The sequence below is a fragment of the Kogia breviceps genome, chromosome 9 (genome assembly GCF_026419965.1).
Source record: "Kogia breviceps isolate mKogBre1 chromosome 9, mKogBre1 haplotype 1, whole genome shotgun sequence".
NCBI lineage: Eukaryota > Metazoa > Chordata > Mammalia > Artiodactyla > Physeteridae > Kogia > Kogia breviceps.
The window spans coordinates 79,502,864-79,526,579 of NC_081318.1; the positions used below are offsets into that span (position 1 = coordinate 79,502,864).

Sequence of the window (23,716 nt, forward strand, 5' to 3'; positions counted from 1 at the left end):
TTGGCATGAACCCTCCCAGAGCCCGCCATTAGCCCCACCAAAGAGCCTGGGTAGGCTCCAGTGTTGGGTCATCTCAGGCCAAACGACCAACAGGGAGGGAACCCAGCCCCACCCATCAGAAGTCAAGTGGGTTAAAGTTTTACTGAGCTTTGACCGCCAAAGCAACTGTCAGCTCTACCCACCACCAGTGCCTCCCATCAGGAAACTTACACAAGCCTCTTAGATAGCCTTATGAAGCAGAGGGCGGACAGCAGAAGCAAGAAGAACTACAATCCTGCAGCCTGTGGAACAAAAACATTCACAGAAAGATAGACAAGATGGGAAGGCAGAGGGCTATGCACCAGATGAAAGAACAAGATAAAACCTCAGAAAAACAACTAAATGAGGTGGAGATAGGCAACCTTCCAGAAAAAGAATTCAGAATAATGATAATGAAGATGATCCAGGACCTAGGAAAAAGAATGGAGGCAAAGATCGAGAAGATGCAAGAAATGTTTAACAAAGACCTAGAAGAATTAAAGGACAAACAGAGGCGAACAATACAGTAACTGAAATGAAAAATACACTAGAAGGAATCAACAGCAGAATAACTGAGGCAGAAGAACGGATAAGTGACCTGGAAGACAGAATGGTGGGATTCACTGCTGTGCAACAGAATAGAGAAAAAAGAATGAAAAGAAATGAAGACAGCAAAGAGATCTCTGACACAACATTAAACACAACAACATTCACATTATAGGGATCCCAGAAGGAGAAGAGAGAAAGGACCTGAGAAAATATTTGAAGAGATTATAGTCGAAATTTTCCCTAACATGGGAAAGGAAATAGCCACCCAAGTCCAGGAAGCACAGAGAGTCCCATACAGGATAAACCCAAGGAGACACACACCGAGACACATAGTAGTCAAATTGGCAAAATTTAAGGACAAAGAAAAATTATTAAAAGCAGCAAGGGAAGAATGACAACATACAAGGGAACTCCCATAAGGTTAACAGCTCATTTCTCAGCAGAAACTCTACAAGCCAGAAGGGAGTGGAATGATATACTTAAAGTGATGAAAGGGAAGAACCTACAACCAAGATTGCTCTACCCGGCAAGGATCTCATTCATATTCGTTGGAGAAATCAAAACCTTTACAGACAAGCAAAAGCAAAGAGAATTCAGCACTACCAAACCAACTCTACAACAAATGCTAAAAGAACTTCTCTAAGTGGGAAACACAAGAGAAGAAAAAGACACACAAAAACAAACCCAAAACAATTAAGAAAATGGCAATAGGAACATACATGTCAATAATTACCTGAAACGTGAATGGATTAAATGCTCCAACGAAAAAACAGGGGCTTGCTGAATGGATACAGAAACAAGACTCACCTATATGCTGTCTACAAGAGACCCACTTCAGATCTAGGGGCACATACAGACTGAAAATGAAAGGATGGAAAAAGATATTCCATGCAAATGGAAATCAAAAGAAAGCTGGAGTAGCAATACTCATATTAGATCAAATAGACTTTAAAATAAAGAATGTTACAAAAGACAAGGAAGGACACTACATAATGATCAAGGGATCAATCCAAGAAAAAGATATAGCAATTATAAATATATATGCACCCAACATAGGAGTACCTCAATACATAAGGCAACTGTTAAGAGCTATAGGAGAGGAAATCGACAATAACACAGTAATAGTGGGGGACTTTAACACCTCACTTACACCAATGGACAGATCATCAAAAATGAAAATAAGGAAGCAGAAGCTTTAAATGACACAATAGACCAGATAGATTTAATTGAAACTTATAGGTCATTCCATCCAAAAACAGTAGATTAACTTATCAAGTGCGCATGGAGTATTCTCCAGGAGCCATCATATCTTGGGTCACAAAGCAAACCACAGAAGTTTAAGAAAACAAATCATATCAAGCATCTTTTCTGACCACAACACTATGAGAGTAGAAATCAATTACAGGGGACAAAAACGTAAAAAACATAAACACATGGAGCCTAAACAATACATTACTAAATAATCAAGAGAGCACTGAAGACATCAAAGAGGAAATCAAAAAATACCTAGAGACAAATGACAGTGAAAACACAACGATCCAAAACCTGTGGGATGCAGCAAAAGCAGTTCTAAGAGGGACACTTATAGCTATACAAGCCTATCTAAAGAAACAAGAAACATCTCAAATAAACAATCTAACCTTACAGCTAAAGGAACTAGAGAAAGAAGAACAAACAAAACCCAAAGTTAGCAGAAGGAAAGAAATCATAAGGATCAGAGCAGAAATAAATGGCATAGAAACAAAGAAAACAATAGCAAGGATGAATAAAACTAAAAGCTGGTTCTTTAAGAAGATAAACAAAATTGATAAACCATTAGACTCATCAAGAAAATGAGGGAGAAGACTCAAACCAATAAAATTAGAAATGAAAAAGAAGTTACAACAGAGAAAGCAGAAATACAAAGCATCCTAAGAGACTACTACAAGCAACTATATGCCAATAAAATGGACAACATAGAAGAAATGGACAAGTTCTTAGAAAGGTGTAACCTTCCAAGACTGAACCAGGAAGAAATAGAAAATACGAACAGACCAATCACAAGTAATGAAATTGAAACTGTGATTAAAAATCTTCCAACAAACAAAAGTCCAGGACCAGATGGCTTCACTGGTGAATTCTTTCAAACATTTAGAGAAGGCTAACACCCATCCTTCTCAAACTCTTCCAGAAAACTTCAGAGGAAGGAACACTCCCAAATTCATACTATGAGGCCACCATCACCCTGATAGCAAAACCAAAGATACTACAAAAGAAAAAAATTACAAACCAATTTCATTCATGAATATAGATGCAGAGATCTTCAACAAAATACTAGCAAACAGAATCCAACAACACATTTAAAGCATCATGCACCATGATCAAGTGGGATTTATCCCAGGGATGCAAGGATTCTTCATTGTATGCCAATCAATCCATGTGATACACCATATTAACAAATTGAAGAATAAAAACCATATGATCATCTCAATAGATGCAGAAAAAGCTTTTGACAAAATTCAATACCCGTTTATGATAACTCTCCAGAAAGTGGGCATAGAGGGAAACTACCTCAACATAATAAAGGCCATATACAACAAACCCACAGCAAACATCATTCTCACTGGTGGAACACTGAAATATTTTCCTCTAAGATCAGGAACAAGACAAGGATGTCCACTCTCACCACTATTATTCAACATAGTTTTGGAAGTCCTAGCCACGGCAGTCAGAGGAGAAAAAAGAAATAAAAGGAATACAAATTGGAAAAGAAGAGTAAAACTGTCACTGTTTACAGATGGCATGATACTATACATAGAGAATCCTAAAGATGCCACCAGAAAACTACTAGAGCTAATCAATGAATTTGGTAAAGTTGCAGGATACAAAATGAATGAACAGAAATCTCTTGCCTTCCTATACACTAATGTTGAAAAATCTGAAAGAGAAATTAAGGAAACACTCGCATTTACCATTGCAACAAAAAGAATAAAATACCTATGAATAAGCTTAGCTAAGGAGACAAAAGACCTGTTTGCCCAAAACTATAAGACACTGATAGAAATTAAAGATGATACCAATAGAAGGATAGATATACCATGTTCTTGTATTGGAAGAATCAATATTGTGAAAATGACTGTACTACCCAAAGCAATCTACAGATTCAGTGCAATCCCTGTCAAATTACCAGTGGCATGTTTTACGGAACCAGAACAAAAAAATCTTAAAATGTGTATGGAGACACAAAAGACCCAAAATAGCCAAAGCAGTCTTGAGGGGAAAAAATGGAGCAGGAGGAATCAGACTCCCTGACTTAAGACTATACTACAAAGCTACAGTAGTCAACACAACATGGTAGTGGCACAGAAACAGAAATATAGATCAATGAATGGGATAGAAAGCCCAGAGGTAAACCCACACACCTATGGTCAACTAATCTATGACAAAGGAGGCAGCGATATACAATGGAGAAAAGACAGTCTCTTCAATAAGTGTGCTGGGAAAACTGGACAGCTACATGTAAAAGAATGAAATTAGAACACTCCCTAACACCATACACAAAAATAAACTCAAGATGGATTAGAGACCTAAATGTAAGACCGTACACTATAAAACTCTTAGAGGAAAACATAGGAAGAACACTCTTTGACATAAATCACAGCAAGATCTTTTTTGACCCACCTCCTAGAGTAATGAAAATAAAAGCAAACAAATGGGACCTAATGAAACTTCAAAGCTTTTGCACAGCAAAGGAAACCATAAACAAGATGAAGAGACAACCCTCAGAATGGGAGAAAATATTTGCAAACGAATCAACTCATACAGCTCATACAGCTCAATATTAAAAAAAAAAACAAAAACGCAATCCAAAAATGGGCAGAAGACCTAAATAGACATTTCTCCAAAGAAGACATACAGATGGCCAAGAAGCACATGAACAGCTGCTCAACATCACTAATTATTAGAGAAATGCCAATCAAAACTACGATGAGGTATCACCTCACACCAGTTAGAATGGGCATCATCAGAAAGTCTACAAACAACAAATGCTGAGAGGGTTTGGAGAAAAGGGAACCCTCTTGCACCATTGATGGGAATGTAAATTGATACAGCCACTATGGAGAACAATATGGAGGTTCCTTAAAAAACTAAAAATAGAATTACCATATGACCCAGCAATCCCACTACTGGGCATATACCCAGAGAAAACCATAATTCAAAAAGACACATGGACCCCAACGTTCATTGCAGCTCTATTTACAGTAACCAGGTCATGGAAGCAACCTAAATGCCCACTGACAGGCGAATGGATAAAGAAGAGGTGGTACATATATACAATGGAATATTACTCAGCCATAAAAAGGAATGAAATTGGGCCATTTGTAGAAATGTGGATGAATCTAGAGTCTGTCATACAGAGTGAAGTAAGAAAGAGAAAAAGAAATATCGTATATTAACGCATATATGTGGAACGTAGAAAAATGGTACAGATGAACCAGTTTGCAGGGCAGAAATTGAGACAGAGATGTAGAGAACAAACGTATGGACACCAAGCGGGGAAAGTGGTGGGGGGTGGGGGTGTGATGAATTGGGCAATTGGGATTGACATGTATACACTGATATGTATTAAATGGATGACTAATAAGAACCTGCTGTATAAAAAAATAAAATTCAGATATTCAGAAAAAGAAAACATGTGAGATGCCTCTGCTGCTGTCCTCATATCACTGTGAACCTCACCTCTAATTACCACTGTGTGTCTTTCACTTTTTGCCCCAGCACTTCCCTGACAGGCAAAAGGGCAAGCAAGAGTCACAACTGAGGGTGTGGGAGATTTAACAACCCTGTGGGCATCCAAAGAGTAATGGAATATTTCCCTATTTATATATATATATATATATATAAATAACTTTTCTTGGTACAAGCCTCAGTGGATAGTTTTGAGAGACATTGTCTACTATCCTCAGATTTTGTCTCAGTGGTGACTTACATGACCTACTTTTTATTGACTTTTCCTCCCTCCTCTCAATCCTTAGTTCCTTACTCCTACTCCCTACCTTCAGATAAGAGCTTTGAGGTATAGGAGGAAACTCACCTCCTATACCTATATGACTCAAGATAAATGTCATGTAGAAATCATATATATACATAAATATCATATATATGTATTTCTAAATAGTGATAAGCACTCAAGAGAAAAACTAAAGGAAAGAATATGGGAGTGTGTGTGTGCATATGTGTTGAGTGTGTATGTTGTGCATGTGAAAGAGAGGAGAGATTTAAATAAACACTATGTGATGAGCACATTTATATTTTATATTTATTAATTCATTTAATCGTCTCAGCAGTCCTATGAGGAAGGTACCATTGTACTCATTTTTCAGATGAGAAAACTAAATTAGAAGGAGATTCTATACCACACCTAATATCACACTTCTGGCCAAGTTTGTGTTACTACTATTTGAACCCATACATTTGACACCAGAGTGCAACTCTTTACCCTTTCTTCAGGGCTTAACTTCAGTCACCTACACAGAGAGACCTTTTAGGCTTTTGTTTTTCCCACCTTAGCCTCTTTGTCATCAGCTATCTCTGAAACCCTCAGCCACCTCTTCTTAGAGTTGTGTTTGTCATTGATGAGACATAGGATGGAGCACAGTTAAATGAAAGTGAATCTAAGAGTATAAGTGAATGCATTCAGGTGAATAGCCTTTTGGTGGTCTAAGTTCATCAAAGAACAGCCTTTATTTATGCAACCTATGTATGTTTATGATAAGCTTTAGCAGAACACTTTAGCAAAGTGTATTGGTGATTATTACTTCCCTAGTCATGACTGCTCTAGATTAGCCTGTTGATAGAAAGTAAAGAGATTATGTTCTCCAGCAGAGACCTGAAGTGTAGGCCTTTGCATCTTCGTCATTTTAATAATAAAGAAATAATCTCATCCCACCTGAGCTCTTACAGTTCTTGACAGCTGGAAACCATCCCAGTACTCTCAGCTCATCCTTGGCGCTATTAGGAACTGGCCTGACAGTCTCACCTATGCCATGGTGGTGTTCTCCAGTTGAACATACAAATTTTCACAGATCCCCAACATCAGATGGGGCCATTCTCAGACCATTATGAATCAAAAAAAAAAACAAAACAAAACAAAAAAATTCCATAATCATGTCTGAATATCGGAACACAGAAAAGAATGTAAACGTTGGCCAAACCATAAAAATGACCAAATATCTCCCTACCCTGCCCTAGTGAGTGATTGCTACTTTACCTATCACTACTTTAGCTTCAGTCTGTTTTTCCCTCCTAAATAAGACTTTTGAAGATACCTAATCATAGAATTACCTCTGCTTTCTGACAGCATCCAATGCAAAGCAAAGCCCTACTCCCTGGAGCCCTTCCTTAAATCACCTAACACAAGCCCAAAACATATAAGTCCTTTCCATCCCTCTCTTACTGAGCTTCCCATGCACAGTGGGCAGTAAACCAAACTGATTCATGGGTATGTTCCTGATGGTCATTAACTGGAGGATGTACTTATTGTCTGCTGCATACATACAACACTTGTCTATGCAGTTTCTTTTACGTGTCTTATTTCCCAATTATAGTGCTTCTTACAGGCACTGAAGTTATCTTTCTGAAAATTTGTTGGTATTCTATGACTTTTCTAATTGACCAAACAATTCACATTTTTTTTTTCTTCTTTAGGAACCAACTGCTATTTCAGCAATGGAGCTTTCCACTAAGCAGGTACTATCATTATATATTACAGTATATACAATATTCTATATTTTGTTAATTTTATGTTTCAAATAGATAAATATGTTCCATCAGATTTTATGGATTTATTAACAATTGTCCAAAAAAACAAGAGAAAACATTCTTCCAATAACTAGTAGGAAACTAAAGATAATTTTCATTGCCCTCATGCTTTTGACCAGTCTCATATATGTCCTATAAATATATTTCTTAGATCACTATTTGTTGTAAATTTTCATTTATAGCATTTCTTTTTTGGTCATTATAATATAATTTACTCAGTAATTATTTTCATCTGTCCTTTAAAATAACATTGGTGAATATTTCAGAATATAAATAAATTTATAATTTAATTTGTATGTATAAACAAAATACATTATATAGGCTAATAAAATTATGCACTGGACTATATATTTTTGGAGGATTTTTACTTAAAAGTTAATTTTACTTTTTCAGTAGTATTGTGTGCTACAGAAAACATTTAGTTTGGCTAAACATAAAAGGGAAGCAGCAAAATGGTCGCTGCCAAATGATGTTATTAAACTCCATGAATTCAAAGGTTAAGGGCAGCGTGTTAATAGTCTTTTCATTCACGTTGAATGAATGCTTTGGCAAGACTCTTAAGAAACACAAATGACTTCTAAATGCTAAATGATATGGGCAAAACAAATATAATTTTAACTTCTAATGAATTATCTTTTCCACATAAATGTTACCTAGCCTTTCTATCCAGTATATCAAAGGTAACTAAAAAGAAAAAAATGGCTTGGATCCTGAGTTGAAATTAATTATTAAATAACCTAAAAGAAAAAGCCAGGAAGGAGTAGGGAGCCCTTTACTCACTGTAAACTTACATACAAGTTTTGTATGAAAACTTACATACAAAATTATTGAATCTGAGAATGATTTGGTAAATATTATTTCTTAACTATTTACATGTTTTATCTCTGACCATACATTATCCCTCATACAGGATGCTAAAATACTGTGCCACTAAAACTCAGTATATATCCTTTCCACACATTCATATCAAAATAGATTGATAATCTCCTAGTTATTTAGAGAAATCCAGTGTGCAGATATTATTGACCTGATACTGTCATCTTACACTTCATAAGTGTGTGTTCACCTGTTCTTCTAATCTAAAAATTGTCAGATGTTGGCAAGGAAATCCGGGGATTTCCAGGATAGTAGCTAGACCAGGATATTCTTTCCTGTAATGATTTTTTAAATTATTTATTTATTTTCTGCTAGACTTCTTTGTCAACATTAATTACATTGCATCTAGTTTTGTAAAACATTTCTTTCTGTTTTCACATGTTTAAACCTACCTTAAGAATTGCCTATTAAATGCAACACATTTCACCAAAAAACAAACACAAACAATTTGTCAACCTAAAATACTATGTTAGAAGAAAGTGTCCCTAGCCTGCATTTTCCATTACTGGAAAATTTTCACAACATCAGATGGAGTTTGATTTCCATTCAGATGTGACTGGAGTTTGATTTCATTCAGATGTGACTCAATTTCATTTATGCTTATGGAAATTTTAAAAGTGAGGCAGTAGTTTCAAGAGGGACAAGCAGTGTTGCAACTAATTTTCTGGTTAAATGAACTCATCTCCTGCTTATGAACCACAGTTTGTTAAGGAGGTTAGTGAGAAAGCCTGTGGTGATGTGTTAAATTAGGTAGAAAAAGCACGTCAGGTTATTTGCTGGTGACTGGATTATGCTCAATGGTGCCTGCAAGCGTCCCCCATATTTCATTTAAATAGCATAATTCATTGTGAAAATCATTAATAGTACTGCAGAATAATCGTTAAATATAAACTACATTGAATTGTATTTAATTGGGGGCATTTTATCACACTTTAGATTTTCATTACAATAATTTCAGTTGCCATATTTTTGGTTTCATATGCTTCTCATGTGTTATTTCTCTGATTTTCTCCTAAAGGGATCTGACAGATTTAGATATTATCATTTGGATAATAATTCCTTTACTACTCAATGCCATATTCTTACAGAAATCTATAAGTATGAATTTCATTCATGCTTCTTAAAAATTATTGGCCAAACATAGAAATCTTTTTCTTAGGTATAACCAACTTGGTCAGTAGCTTTTTAAATAGTTATGAGCACAGTATACGGTTTGGCATGTCTGTATTCACCAATGCCAATCATGCTTCTAGATACTGCTACACCATTTTAAGTAATTTAATTGTTGTTTAAACATTATGTTTGTTTCATTTTTTATCATATTGAGATTGCTTGCCTTCAATACAATCTAAGTTTTTTTTTTTAAAGGTGCTTTTGGAAGAGAGAAAGGAGGGGAAAAAAAGAATAAATAATTTCTTTCCATTAGTTAAGTTTCCTGTTAATATTTTTCAAATTATCAACTGTTATCACATGCAGGTTCTATAGATGCTTTAAGAGGGGTACAAATCAATATAATTTTCTCTCAAGCTAAAAACTTAATAATACTTCATCTCTTCTTCTCAGAGACTTTAACTACCATTTCTTAGTTTGCCATGGTTTGTAGAATCTTTCAATATAATAATACAAGGTGAATATAGTAAGTAGTTGATTTGCTGTAATATATTCCATATTCTATATACTATATATTCTATATACTATACTATACTATGTTCATGTACTATAAATATTATTCACTTACTGAAATGGAATAAGCAATCAGTTATCTGCCCCCATAATAATTTAGTTTTTATTGTATTATTTCTTCCCCCTTTTTTCCCTTTCTTGTATTAAGATATAAGTAAGTTAGTTAGCTTTCAGCATATAACTATTTTCTAAAAGTACTCCTTATACCCTCAATAATTTCAAAGATTCTAATAGTTACTTATATCTTCATTTAATCATATCTGTTTACATATGTAGTCCCATCTTTGAGAGCCTTTTGGAAATGCAATTTTAATTATATCCATTGCTGACTGTTAGACAATTTGTTATAGTAAAAGAGCACACCATGGTTCAGAGACTGGCTTTTCTGTAACTTACTTTCATTTATATAGTGGAAAATTAAAATACACTTTTGAGGTCTTTTTCATACATACTGTCATGTTTCAGTATTTTCACAACTTTTATTTAATGTTTTATTATAATTATTCAATCATCTAGAGCAAGAAAGGGAGCTATGACACCAATTACAGTAAAATGTAGAAAAATCACAAAACAGTCTTACTTGTATGTCATTTTGTGTTTACATAAATTTGCAACTGGTATGCTACATTGGTTCAACTTTGTTAAAGATATTTTTTAACTTGTATTGAAATCCTGAAGTAGTTGCTGTTAGAAAGGTTTTTCCCCCCAATTCTGGCTCCTTTGATAATTTCAAATTCACTGAGGATAGTGACAGCATAGATGTTTTATCTAGATGCATACTTTAAAGATCTAGTTAAACATGCTCATTTTATGAATAAGGAAGTTAAGTCTTAGAAAAATTATGTGAAAGGCCCAAGATCACAAGAGAGTTAATGTCAGGCAAGACGTAGGATCCAGGTATGTTGATGCCCAATACCCCACTTTTTCCCACAACACCTGAGTTTTTTGTTCACGTCCCCGGCACCAGCCAGAGTGTATTTGATTCCCCTATCTGATGATCTTTCGAATGAGAAGTAATTGAGTACTTTTGTTTAAAGTAATCTTCCTGGAGGTAGTAAAAAGGCAAGACATTTAGCGTTGAGCAAAACATCTTACCAATGCAAGTGCCAAAACTTCACCCTTTCCCTTCTTATAGGAGGGCAGACTGCATTACAGGCAGCAGTAGGGCACCCAAGAATCAAAAGCAAAAGATTCCTGCCTCAAGACCAATCAGAATACGTGGCACTGTAGATAATCTGATTAATCAAAATTATAAACAGTAGAAGTTTAAAAAGCAACCTAAGAGCAAAAACTGAAGGTTTGAACTTTACATTGCTCAGTGTCTTACTGTCTATTTAAATTTTTTTATTTTTATGAGATTTAATTGACATATAACTATTGCTGTCTTCCTTTATCTTCCCTTGGTTTACACTTTAAAATATACCTGTTTCAGTCAACTGTTTAGATTTTGATCTTGCTCTATTTTTAAATGGTCACATTTCCTGCCCGGCCTTTGAAGAAACTACCAATAATGGAATGTTTTTAAACCCACAAATATAAATAAACGTATCTTTGCTAAGCTGGAAACTTTTTTTGTTTTGTTTTTAAGAAAAAAAGAGATTTGAAAAACAAGGTAGTTTTTGTCATAACAGTAAACTCTTTCCACAGCAACAACTATATATTGGCTCTACTGTGGGAGTCACACAGCTCCCTTTACACAGATGTGATATTTACGGGAAAGCCTGTGCAGAGTGCTGCCTTGCCCGAGACCCTTACTGTGCCTGGGATGGCTCTTCATGCTCTCGCTATTTTCCTACTGCAAAGAGGTAGGAGGACTATTAGAAATAAGCACAGTGTTTCATATATATCTTATCTGATTCCATTTTTGGAACAACTTCTTCATATAAATACATCATCTCTTTTCTGATGAATAAAATTAGGTGTTAAACTTCAGGGAACTCTTAGACACCTCCTAAACGCTGTACACAAACTTGGTTTACTTTTGTTTTGAAAAACAAAAACACTTTCTTAATTTGACAAAATAGTCATTTCAACATATTCTCTACTACTCACTTAAGGCTACCTTTCCCCCTTTATATTCACCAGTATTTAAGAAACAAGCAATAATAGGTGAAGTAATATACAATACTTGCTAATATAAACCTAAAGATTAACAATATGCACATGAACATATTGAAACATTTAATAGAAATTAACATTATTAAGGCAATGCATTATAGGAGCAGTAAAATTTGTTTTGTTTTTTTATCTTAGCTAATGTTTTACAAGAAGGTAAGAACGTGGCTTTTTTCATTGCTAATGAGATGTGTTCTACAACATTGGATCATTTTAAAGGTTTTGGAAAAATATTAGGGAAAAGAAATAACCCTAATATCTACTTAAATATTTTGATTACATACTAGATAATATTGACTGTAGTGTTAAATCATCTACAACTTAAATCTTTCATATAGTCAGTCCATATGGATTAAAACACAGTTACCTTGTTAATAATAATATTAAATGTAAATGTAGTGTTAGCTTATTCCATTTAATAAATATGCAATTTTCTTAAGCCTTCAATATTCAGAATTTAGACAACATGTTAGTATTACTTTCATATACCTATTGACTTTGTTGGAAGTTTAAATTTAAAACAAGAACTTAGTGTGGAGATAATGTGTTATTGATCAAAGAAACCATGGATAATTTAATAAATAGGAATATGCTGTTTTCACAGCAATAAAATTATATTAATTAAGAATAAGGTTTTATGCTTCTTAAAATCAGTTAGCTCTAAAGGGCTTTTAATGTTGCTTGAAAGTGTGGAATTCATGTTTGAACTAAAAATGGGTATTATTTCCTTTCCATGTGAAAATGTATAACATTGCCTAATTTAGTAATAATCCATTTGAATTTAAGCTTTTCTTAATGAGGAAGAAGATAAAAATAAGATCATAACTACATCTATAATAAGTTAAAAAGCTGGATGTTATTATACATTTGAAATGTGTTTATTGCATACCTAGATTCTAAGATTGAAGGAATTATCATTAACACATTTTTGTTGTGCCTTGCAGATTTTACTTAATCCAATTTCATGTGTCTTTGAAAAGGATGTTTAGCGGCCTCACAATTTATATATTCTTTGTGACGGCATTTTTCAAAAGCTTCAATGGCAGTAAAAAATGCCTTCCCAAATGCTTTGTGGTTCGTGTTTCACAAGTTCCCTTGTTGGCTCAATTTTGAAATGTGCAACATCTGTTTGATAGTCTCACCAATTCTACAAATAGAAATCTATAAATACCTGGGACTTCTAAATTTATGAATACAGTAACAAATTCCATGTTTGCGATTCTCAGTGGCCTTTGTGAGAGCTCTTTTCAAGGACGGTAACTAACTTTGCAGCAAGACAATACCCATTAAAATAGATGCAGAAAACAGATGGGCAAGTGTCCCCAGTCTTTTCGAGTCAGTCACACAGAGCCAATCTCCAGTTTTAGCCTTCTACTCCAACTACACATCTAGTTGGCACCACAACGGCTGATGCCAACCTCCTTCCTCCCAGTCAACCAGTAGCCAAGTGTAGAGAGAGGACTCCCAGAATGCACTGTAAGTAACATGATCTGAGCAGTAGAATGCAGGGGAAATTAATTTCGAGTTTTATAGCAAATTTAGCTTTTCTTTTAGAGGTAAGTTCATCTTCTCTCTCACCTTCCTCTGATAAAAGGAGGAGCCTTGCTCCACGGTACTTGTTGTTGTTTTTGTCCTTTTATTCACTTCGCAGGTAAATTGGTTTGCAATCATAACCATGTAATCATAAAAGAAATGTTTTATTTAAAAAAGTTGGTATAGCAACCAAAAAGAAAAATTAAAGACTAACTTACAAATAGAATTCATAGTCTTAACACTATAATTTAACAAAAGCCTATTTAAGGAATTGTGTGTAAGTATTAAGAGAAAGAGAACATTCGTGTGAGTTTTAATTTTCAAGCTAACTCCCTCATTAGAGATTAGGAAAAAAGTTTAATTCTATTCATTGAATAAATGGGTTGCTCTTCTATATTTTGTGCTTTTTCCTCAGAATTTAAGATATTAAGAATTTTAGATTTTCTAGATGTTAGATTCTTACTGACTGACATTCAGTAGCAAAAAGAAGCCATGAATTTTCTGTTATCAGTACTTTGAAAGACTTTTTGCATTGTTAGTACATTTATATACTATTTTCCATTTTGATCATCTTGCAGACTGCTCTTATAGGTATAATGAGCTGCTTTTAAAAAATCTTTTAGGCAGATGTAGATGCATCTCTTCTGATAAACTCCCAGGGTCTTTGATTTTGACTATTCTCAATTCTTATGACAAATTCCCAAGAGGAAATAGAGATACAGTAATATTTTTTAATATAATTGTTTTAGACGCACAAGACGACAAGATATAAGAAATGGAGATCCGCTGACTCACTGTTCAGACTTACAACACCATGGTAAGTTATAGCATTTTTAATCTTTCAACTTGCTAACACCAGGGTAAAACCATAAGCAATAATGCATATCCACACACATGCATGCAAGTTATACACCTCTGCCAGAACACTTAGAGAAGTGCAACTAAAGAGAAAGAAAATCTTGTAGAAAGAAAATTCCAATGAACACAAAGCACTGAATTATATTTTATTATTGTAGGTATGATAAATTCAGGATGTTAGACCCTTACGAGACTTAACGCTCAATTTTCTCATGTTAACCAAAAGGAGTCAAGTTTAAGTACATGCTTTTGTATGTAGTAGCATGTATGAGAGTAGTAGGCAACAAATATATTCATTTAAATATATCAAAGAAGAAAGTGTAGTCTTAAAATAAGCCATGCAAATTACTCATTAATATGCTCATAATATAGACCCAGTATATTATTACTGGGTATCCTACTCAAGTAGAAGATAGTTTGGATGTCTTCACTCTGATTTACTAGGATAGTCCCTTGAACTGGGGATTTTGGACCAAGTTCATTTTATGCTTCCTAAAAGATGTCAAGGCCTATTTAATGTCAAGTTGCTTATTTAATGATGACATATCAACCAATCTTCATTTAAAACAAAGCAAAATTGTAGTATAGCTCATCCCCCCACCCCCACTTCAACCCTTTACAAAAACAATAATTAGGCTATGCTTCCCCCTGCTGGGAAAACTCAGCAATGACATCACTGCTAACTAACAGCTCAGTTAAAAATGGCTAAAATATCAAACGTAAGCATTTTACATGTAATTGAACGTAATTATCCTATTAACTTTTTTGGTGCGTTTTACATTAATCTTAAAAGCAGGTATACTATTTTTTATCATTTACTTGGATTTGATTTACTAATTCTGTGTGTAGAACATTCATGGTTCATGAATGTTAAGAAAGAAAACACACTGTACGAATAGCACCCAGCAACATTCCAAAACCCAGTTGACTTTCTGAAAGTCCCTGTGTGTATCCTACATGTACTGGTATGTGATTCATGAATGTCCGCATGGTTGTTTGGGGGATGCCAATACCAGGAGACAGGTAGCCACAAATTGGGCCCAGATTTTTTTTTTTTTTTTTTTTTTTGCTGTATGCGGGCCTCTCACTGTTGTGGCCTCTCCCGTTGCGGAGCACAGGCTCCGGACGCGCAGGCCTAGCGGCCATGGCTCACGGGCTTAGTTGCTCCGCGGCATGTGGGATCTTCCCGGACCAGGGCACGAACCCGTGTCTCCTGCATCGGCAGGTGGATTCTCAACCACTGCGCCACCAGGGAAGCCCAAGGGCCTAGATTTTGAATTCATTGTGCTTGCAAAATTTCCTTATCTGTTTGTTATTTGCTTTCCTGTCTGTTATCGCTCTCATTATAAAAAAAAAATACCGCTAGATTGGAGCATATGTTATAAGTTTTTGTCTTTATACAGATTTAGTGCATTGTTGACACCTCCTCATTTAATTTTTTGGATGGCATATTTCAATTGGACAACAAAATATTCACTAGTCTTCCATTTATTTCATGTAGAAATACTGAATTATGATCAGCAGCTTTTCAACAATACAGCATTATGAAATATTAATTCCTTTTATTAAAGAGTATATTTGCTTAGATATAGAGAGGCTAATGATACTAACTAGAAGTAAAAGAAACAAGATGATGTAAGTAGAGCTCATTTCCAATCAGATTTAATCTCCATGTCAATATGGACCTTGCTATTTTGCTCACTTTTTAATCTCTAGGTCTATATCAGATGCAATATTGTGAATATTGTAGATATTTAATAAATATTTGTTGAATGAATGATCTAAATATTTCAAGCTATAGTATAATACTTACATACTTTTGTTTCTCAATAGAGGTTTAATCTAAATAGCATCCGTTATTTATTGTGAAAATGATTTGTCATACATTGTTATTAATACCATTTTATTCAGAAGTAGAATCTTTAAGAAATATCATAAACCAATTAACTAATAAATTATAGTTGCAAACCACTCTATGTAGGATACCATGCTATGTTTTGAAGATCACTAGAGAAATATATATATATATATATATATATATATATCTTATTAATACATCCATTTTTTTTTAGCAATTCAGTCCCTTCATATACCCAGTTAGTGTTTTTTTCAAAGTGATATATATGCTGGAATTATGAGGGTACATATATACAAGGAAAAGTTGACTGAAGTCATATTTATTTTTTTAAGTGAGGCTGTGGATAAATAAATATTATTAACAGTTGAATGAATGGGCTTTGGAGAGTGCTTCAGATTTTAAAGTTATGTTTTGATGAAATTAGAGTGGTGCAACCCTGTAAACTTTGGGAATATAAAATTGCTTAGCTGTAGAAAGTAAAATGAATGTGAATAACTTTTTTCTCCTGATTCTTCAGTTGGAATGCATACTGTAGGGAGGAAAAATAATTGCTGTGTTTCAGTGTTACTGAGTCTGTGTGTGTGTATAAGAACAACCCCAAGTAGATGCTTGTGATATATGGGAGGAAATGGTAAAATAGTTCAAGAAGCTCTGCAGTAGTAAAAACATTCCTTTTTTGAAGGCCTCTTTATTCCTTGTCTGCTTGTCTTGCTAATTGGCCAAACATAAAAAATATACACCATAGATTACAGTAAATTTCAAATGTTTGGAAACTAAGTCAAGCATTCCCATATGGTCAGACTGAGTCTTACTATTAGGAATCAGTGAATTATCTTGGAATAGGTGATGTCAATCTTTGAAAGTAAAATGGGCAGAAATCCAGAGCTCAGCCCTGTAAAATCATGTATATCACCTTGCTAATGTCACATCTCACATTGAATAAAATATATGAGTTCATATGGAAACATATAAAGATATGAGATATTTTCACAGAAACTGCTAAGCAACCTGAAGCCAATTATACACTTCAGAACCATCAGTTCCAGCTATAATAGTAAATATATTCTGTAAAATTCTATATTTTACATCTCCTGAGGTTTTAATAGAGAGACTGTATAAAATAACTCAGAATTAAGGTGGAAGACATTTCACTCTTGATGAAACCTTTAACACTTACTCAGTGCTCTGTTCGCTCTCTTATAAAGGCAGCACTAATGGTGAGCTGGACTGGGTGAAACAGAAGAATCCAGCTCCACTTCCCCTTGGTCCAGCACACTCTCCCCCATCACTGGTAGCCTTTTGCCTCGGGAAATTTCAGTACAAAACCCTAAATATATGTGCTGGCAGATCTTCTTGTCTTCCCATTCACTCATACACAATACTAACGAGAAACGTCCAGTATGTTCCCTTTCCTAAAATAACTGTTGTGCACAGAATTGGAGCTTCTCTGACTGTATTCAAGAGCATAAGTGGTTGAGTCAATTTACCTTTAAACTGCCTCTCATTCTTTCTTCCTTTACTAAACAAGCTGTACTATGATCTACATGTCCAGAAAGGAAAAAGCTATACCAGAAGTAACAATTTTTGAAAATTAACATCTTAGATTTTTGCATCTTTGAAATATTGTATGTCCTAATTTCAACATTAATGCCATCATTGAATTTCACTTTGTAATAGTTCTCTTGGCTGTTCTACATACATGCATTTCCTTTCCAACAGCCCACAGTAAAATGTTGGCAGAATTCAACCTTCTTCATTATCTCCACAACTAGTTCATCTCAATTTATGTCTTGGTTGGCATAATTTAAATGAAATCATTCCAAAATTGTTCCAAAATTTCATAAAATATCTCTGGCAGTGTCATCTTTATGGTGTGCAGAGCTGTAAATTTAGTATTTTGGATCAATGCTAATCTGGTCTGTGCTTTAGCTCCTTTTATACGTGTAGAAAATCCAACTATGAATCTGAGCATTTGGCCCCAAGAGAAGCCTCAAGATTTGATAGATGAGCTGATGTCAGTCCTAAAAAAAATCCCTAACTTTAAGAAATTACCAAATTGTATCAATTGTCTAAGACGTCACTGAATGTAAGATGCACCATTATTTTATGTACTGCTTAGAGAGAAAAACTGCCCCAAGTGGGAAATCTAATACATGGTCCCAGCATCAAGCCAGAACGAATATGTTTCAGTATTGGCACAAAGGAGAAATAAATTCCGAACCAAAAGAAGATAGCAAAGAAATGTGCCTGTTTTACTCCTTGAACCACAAAGGTGGTCCTGATGAAGGTTTAATTTCTGAATTCACACCAACGGGGTGGACCAAAAGTTTCAGACAAAACTTTAATTTAAGGGGCTATCAGCTTAGTAGGGTCTCACGTGTCTGGAAGAAGTAAGAACAAATTATTTCTGGAAGAAAGCAACTTCAACTCAGATGGAGAACAACCATAAGACATTCTGATATCAGAGAAGTTAAAATATAAAGATGCATGCATCCTAGAATGAAATTATTATAGTAGTGTCTTCCATAACTTTTGTAAACCTTGTTTGAAACTGTTTTCACTGGAGAATATCAATCATCACCACAGTAGTCTTCTGATATTACGTTAGGCCAATAATCCATTTATTCATAGTACATGTATGCGAGACCTGCACACACAACCTGAATAAGAAGAATAAGAAGTTTAAAATATTTTGTGCTATCATTGTTCCTTATTAAAGCTTTTAAATACGTCATCAGAGATCACCCAACTCTTTATACACCTATAATTTAACTATTGTAAATGAAAAGTTCTTAAACATGCTGTATTTTTGTAATTCCAAAACTTATAAGGAAAACATATTAAATAAAATACAAGGTGGTATTTTTATTATTGTTTATGGAAGGTTGCTACTTCAGCAAATGGGTGTTTTACATAATCTATCATATCTTCGGAAAACTTAAATTGAACATTAAAGTTCATGTTTCCTTATTTTTAAAGGTGTAAATTCCCATGGTAATTTTACTCTGCCATCTAAATTATATGTGTTTTCTTGGTAAAGAATTTGCTATAAAGTCATGAAAATAAAACATAGACATTTAATATAGACTATATAGTACAGTAGATATCTTCATATTGGTGTTGCTTTTTAAAATAATTGAGTTTCAGCCCTCCCTATACTAAGAAGCATTGAAGCCTCAGATATCCCAAGATTATTAAGCACGTTATTAAAATGGCTTCATAGTTAACTTCAAAACATGTCAATTTAATTTTTGTATTTTAAATCAATATATACCTTAAAAATAAGATACTAGCGATTCTCTTCACAATAATTACCTATGAACAATAAAATTAAAATATCCTAGTCATATCTCTCTGTTTATCCATCTACCTCTCTGTACACTGACAAGAGCGTTTAAACACAAATCCACAGGTATCAAGGAAAGCTGGAAACTCCTTGAATTGTAAAATTCGAAGTGTTGTATTCTGGTTGATAATTATTTCCCAGCACCATAGACAGATCTTAATTTAGGGCATAAAACAAAGTAGTTTAAAATTTAAATTTTTTTAAGCAATTTCATAAATTATAAGTTTAAATTTTCTCTAAGGTTTCATTAATTGAGTCTTTTTTGCACTTGAGAAATAGATGTATTGAGCATATGGACTTTAATACATATGCACACATTTCTAGGCACATGTATGCATGCAAACTCACATGTAACAAACATTTACTGAGAAATTAGCTGGAGACAGCTAATTTCAGCTAAACACTGGAGAAATATTATACTAAGCATTATCTTGATGAATAAACAACTAGTACCCCTTTTATATAGCTGTACATTTGTGTTAAGTGCACTACAGTATATGAGATTATTAAATCAGTTGTTAACCATCTTAATATTCAGTCAGGCCCAAAATATACATGAATGTCAAGGATGAATGTTAAGGATGAATGAAACTTTTGTCTTTTTTAAAATTTTTAAATATTTTATAGCTTCCCAAGAATTATTGATTCATCCATGAAATGCCTTTTCAGCTACTGCTACTTTAGGAGACATTTATTATTCATCCACTTGAAGTCAGATTAGAGTCTTTTCTACTGATAAAGTACCTGTTGTATTTCTGGAGAAAATAATCTAGAATCCAGTAAGAAAAATCTACGTAATGTTGTTTATAATAAGTGCATATCTCGTGCATAATAAGAAAGGACATAGCTTTCTGTGTCACCATGAGTTGGTGGACAACATTTCCTTTCCTCCTTTGCTTGACCTTTTACATTGAATAATATTGGGAAAAAATTTACAGTGTAAATTATTAAAATTACAATGTGATGAAAATAAGTGGAATTAGATTTCTCTTTATGTAGTTTGGCAACTAATTGAATTTGCTAAATATTTAAAATAATGTGCAACTATTTTCCCTCTCCCAAATTGTTTCATTATTTATGAAATTCAGCTTTCTAATAACCTAAAGGGGGAGAATATCAAAAATGACAGCAGAGATCAAATAGTTGAATACATATATGGTTCACTACCTCACCTATCTCTGTCTTTTCTACATGAAATCAAATTTTCTAAGATTCTTACATTATTAGCATTTCAATCTTGGGAGACATTTATGGGGTTAAAATGGAGAGTGAAATAAATGGAAAGCTGAAATGTGATGCCTTCTGTTTCTGCTATATTGGAAAAGAATCAAATACTAAATAAGGCCTTTAGCAACGTGATATTTCTGGCCAAATGATGGATATCTTGACTTTTTGTTGTTACAAAAGGAAGCAATTTATTTAACTTCTTTCTTTCCTCCCATTCTTTCTGGCTTATTAGCCTCATTTCATTTCCATAAATTATCCCACTGAAAGAGGAAATGGTTAATTGAAGATTGCTTCCTTAAAAACATTATTTCTTGTCATTAACAGCTGCAACATATTGTAATATGTGTTATTCAAACACACTGTGATGCTTTAAAAATAATTTTAATGTCCTCAATTATTTTGCTCTATTCACTTCAACCCATAAGAATTCATTATGCCAATTTAACAACTCACCCTTCTCGTGTACTAGTAATATTCATGACAAAAGTTTGTATTCAAAATCATTGCTTTCTAAGTATGAAAAGTAGTTTTAAATTGATTACAATGAGACTGCTTTCTTTCTGGAAAAATTACTTATTGGCACAGACATCATTTAGAGACATAGGTGTCCCTGGAGATATGAGAATACATTCATATAATTTCTCAAATATCTTTCTCTTCTTATTATCCTATATTTGAAATTTTTGATTTTGGAGTACACTTGATTAGTCATCATCATCTTCTACCATATCTCAAGTCAACTCTTGTAACGTTATAAAACTTAACAAATTTAGAAGACTTGAAATGTTTACAGTGCAATAATGTATTCTGTCATAATGAGGGTTATAAACCCTATGCCATTTTAAATTGATTAAACTCTTAACATTTACGTAATTATGATAACTCTGTGTCTTGAAAATGTCAAAGTTACATGAGATTTCAGCTTTTAAATGCAGAGTAAACTGTTACGTGGATTTGCCATTTAGCAAACATCAGCTAAGGGTTTATGACTACCTTGTGCCCAAATTGTGGAACACACGGTATGAGGGAGATAATCAGATTAATTAAAAATTGTAACAAATAAGACTACATGTGCTCTAAAGACACATGTAAAAAGAGATTTTTTGAAAACATAGAAGAAGCAATACTTTTTTTTGATATGGAAGAGAGAGCAGAATTGATGCTGGGAAGTTCATAATTTGTCTTATTAGGGCTTCTCAATAAAGGATTGTAATTTTTGAATAAACAGTTGAAACTATCACAAGAACAGCAATAACAATAATGTCACCTCACGTATTTATGACTACCTCTGTATCCAGACATGATACTATTATTTGTATGTAGATATATTTTCATAACAAAAAAAATATTTAAGGGGATTACAAAAAGTATATGCCGTCTGTAATTGATAAGTGACCTAATATATTTCAGACAATTTGCAATTGTTTGATCAAAAGCAAAGATAGGATAAAGGCAGCAATAATGTCACACAGGCAAAGCAGGTGTACTGACAGAGAACAAAACCAGGCATGTGACAAGAAAATATTTACTAAGAAGTTATAAGGGTAAGACATAAATTTGTCTAATGGGTTTTTTCAGCCAATGTGGGGGGAGAAATATGATCAACTGGTGAGTCACAAAGTTCATTTAAAAATTCAGTTGTTCAAGCAAATCTCAATAATTCCTAAAAACTGACATTAGAAAAATTTCCCAAAGATAATGCCATAGTCAACAACATTGGGACATAAGCACAGTGAGCGAATCCATAGACTATTGCTTATGAGTTCCTTCAACATAGATCAGAGGGACCCCTCTCAGCAGGATTCAATAAAGTCAATTCTATCATGGGATTAACACAATGTGTTTCATGTAAACTGCTCTTGGTTCAACTATGATCCAGAGAGAGATTTTAGATTAGATTAACCTGTATGTGCAAGATTTCATATCCTTCAGGAAATCTTTAATCAACAGTGTTTACTCAGGTGAACTTTTGATTTATATTGTGTATTTATGAGTTCAACAGTATATGCTCTGAAAAATACTTACAGTGCAGGTATATTCTATGCCACCATTTCTAAGCAGAACTGTATGCTTTAATAACAGTCAAAATGATAGTGTATTTGCCATCCAAAAAATTGAAAATCTAATAAGTTTAGAAGTCAAGAATCAAAATGTTGTTCCTGTTTGTTAAATTTTTTTTTTGAGAGAAAGAGAGGGAAAGAACGAGACATAGATGGGGGTAAAGGGGCATGGGGGGGAAGAAAGGAGGAAGAAAAGAAGAGAGAGAGAAACATTGTTATTAGACCCCTAATGTTTCCTATGTTGTACAAAATTTACTCAGGCGGTTGGGATAGAAGGGTCAGAAAAGGGAATGGATATTTACTGAGTGCCTTCCTGTAGTCTATTGGGTGTAAGATCGGCTGCAAGGATATATTGTACAACATGAGGAATATAGCCAATATTTGGTAATAACTGTAAATGGAGTGTAACTGGTAAGAATTGTATAAAAATAAATTTAAAATTAAAAATTAAGATATTTATTATCTGTTTATAAGGTATCAGGTATGAAGAAATTAACAGAAAAAATGTTTACAGGGTGTGACATCAAAGCACCCAAAATATATGAATGCTTGGCTGAGGCCACTTTAAATGAAAGTTCTGGTCCTAAATTAAAAGTTGCTGATGATAGAAACATTATACTGCAGAGGAATTAAGAGAAACAAATGTATTCAGAAGATATTTAATTTTTTCCAGAATCTAACAGAACATGCAGTAGGAGACTCTCAAACCAAAGAAAGAGAGTAGTACCTCTGCATACTAAGACTGATAGTTAATATGACAGGACTTTTAGCTTCACTGCCTACTAACTAGAA

General features: G+C 33.9%; 1 protein-coding gene across 1 annotated transcript in view; it reads left to right on the forward strand.

Annotated features, from left to right (window-relative positions):
* Nucleotides 1-23,716, forward strand: part of SEMA3A (semaphorin 3A) — a 237,765-nt gene that overhangs the window by 208,123 nt on the left and 5,926 nt on the right. The window contains exons 13-15 of the mRNA XM_059074056.2: nt 7,255-7,296; nt 11,575-11,732; nt 14,325-14,392. Coding sequence (XP_058930039.1) covers nt 7,255-7,296; nt 11,575-11,732; nt 14,325-14,392 — 268 coding nt within the window. The remainder of the gene's footprint in view (nt 1-7,254; nt 7,297-11,574; nt 11,733-14,324; nt 14,393-23,716) is intronic.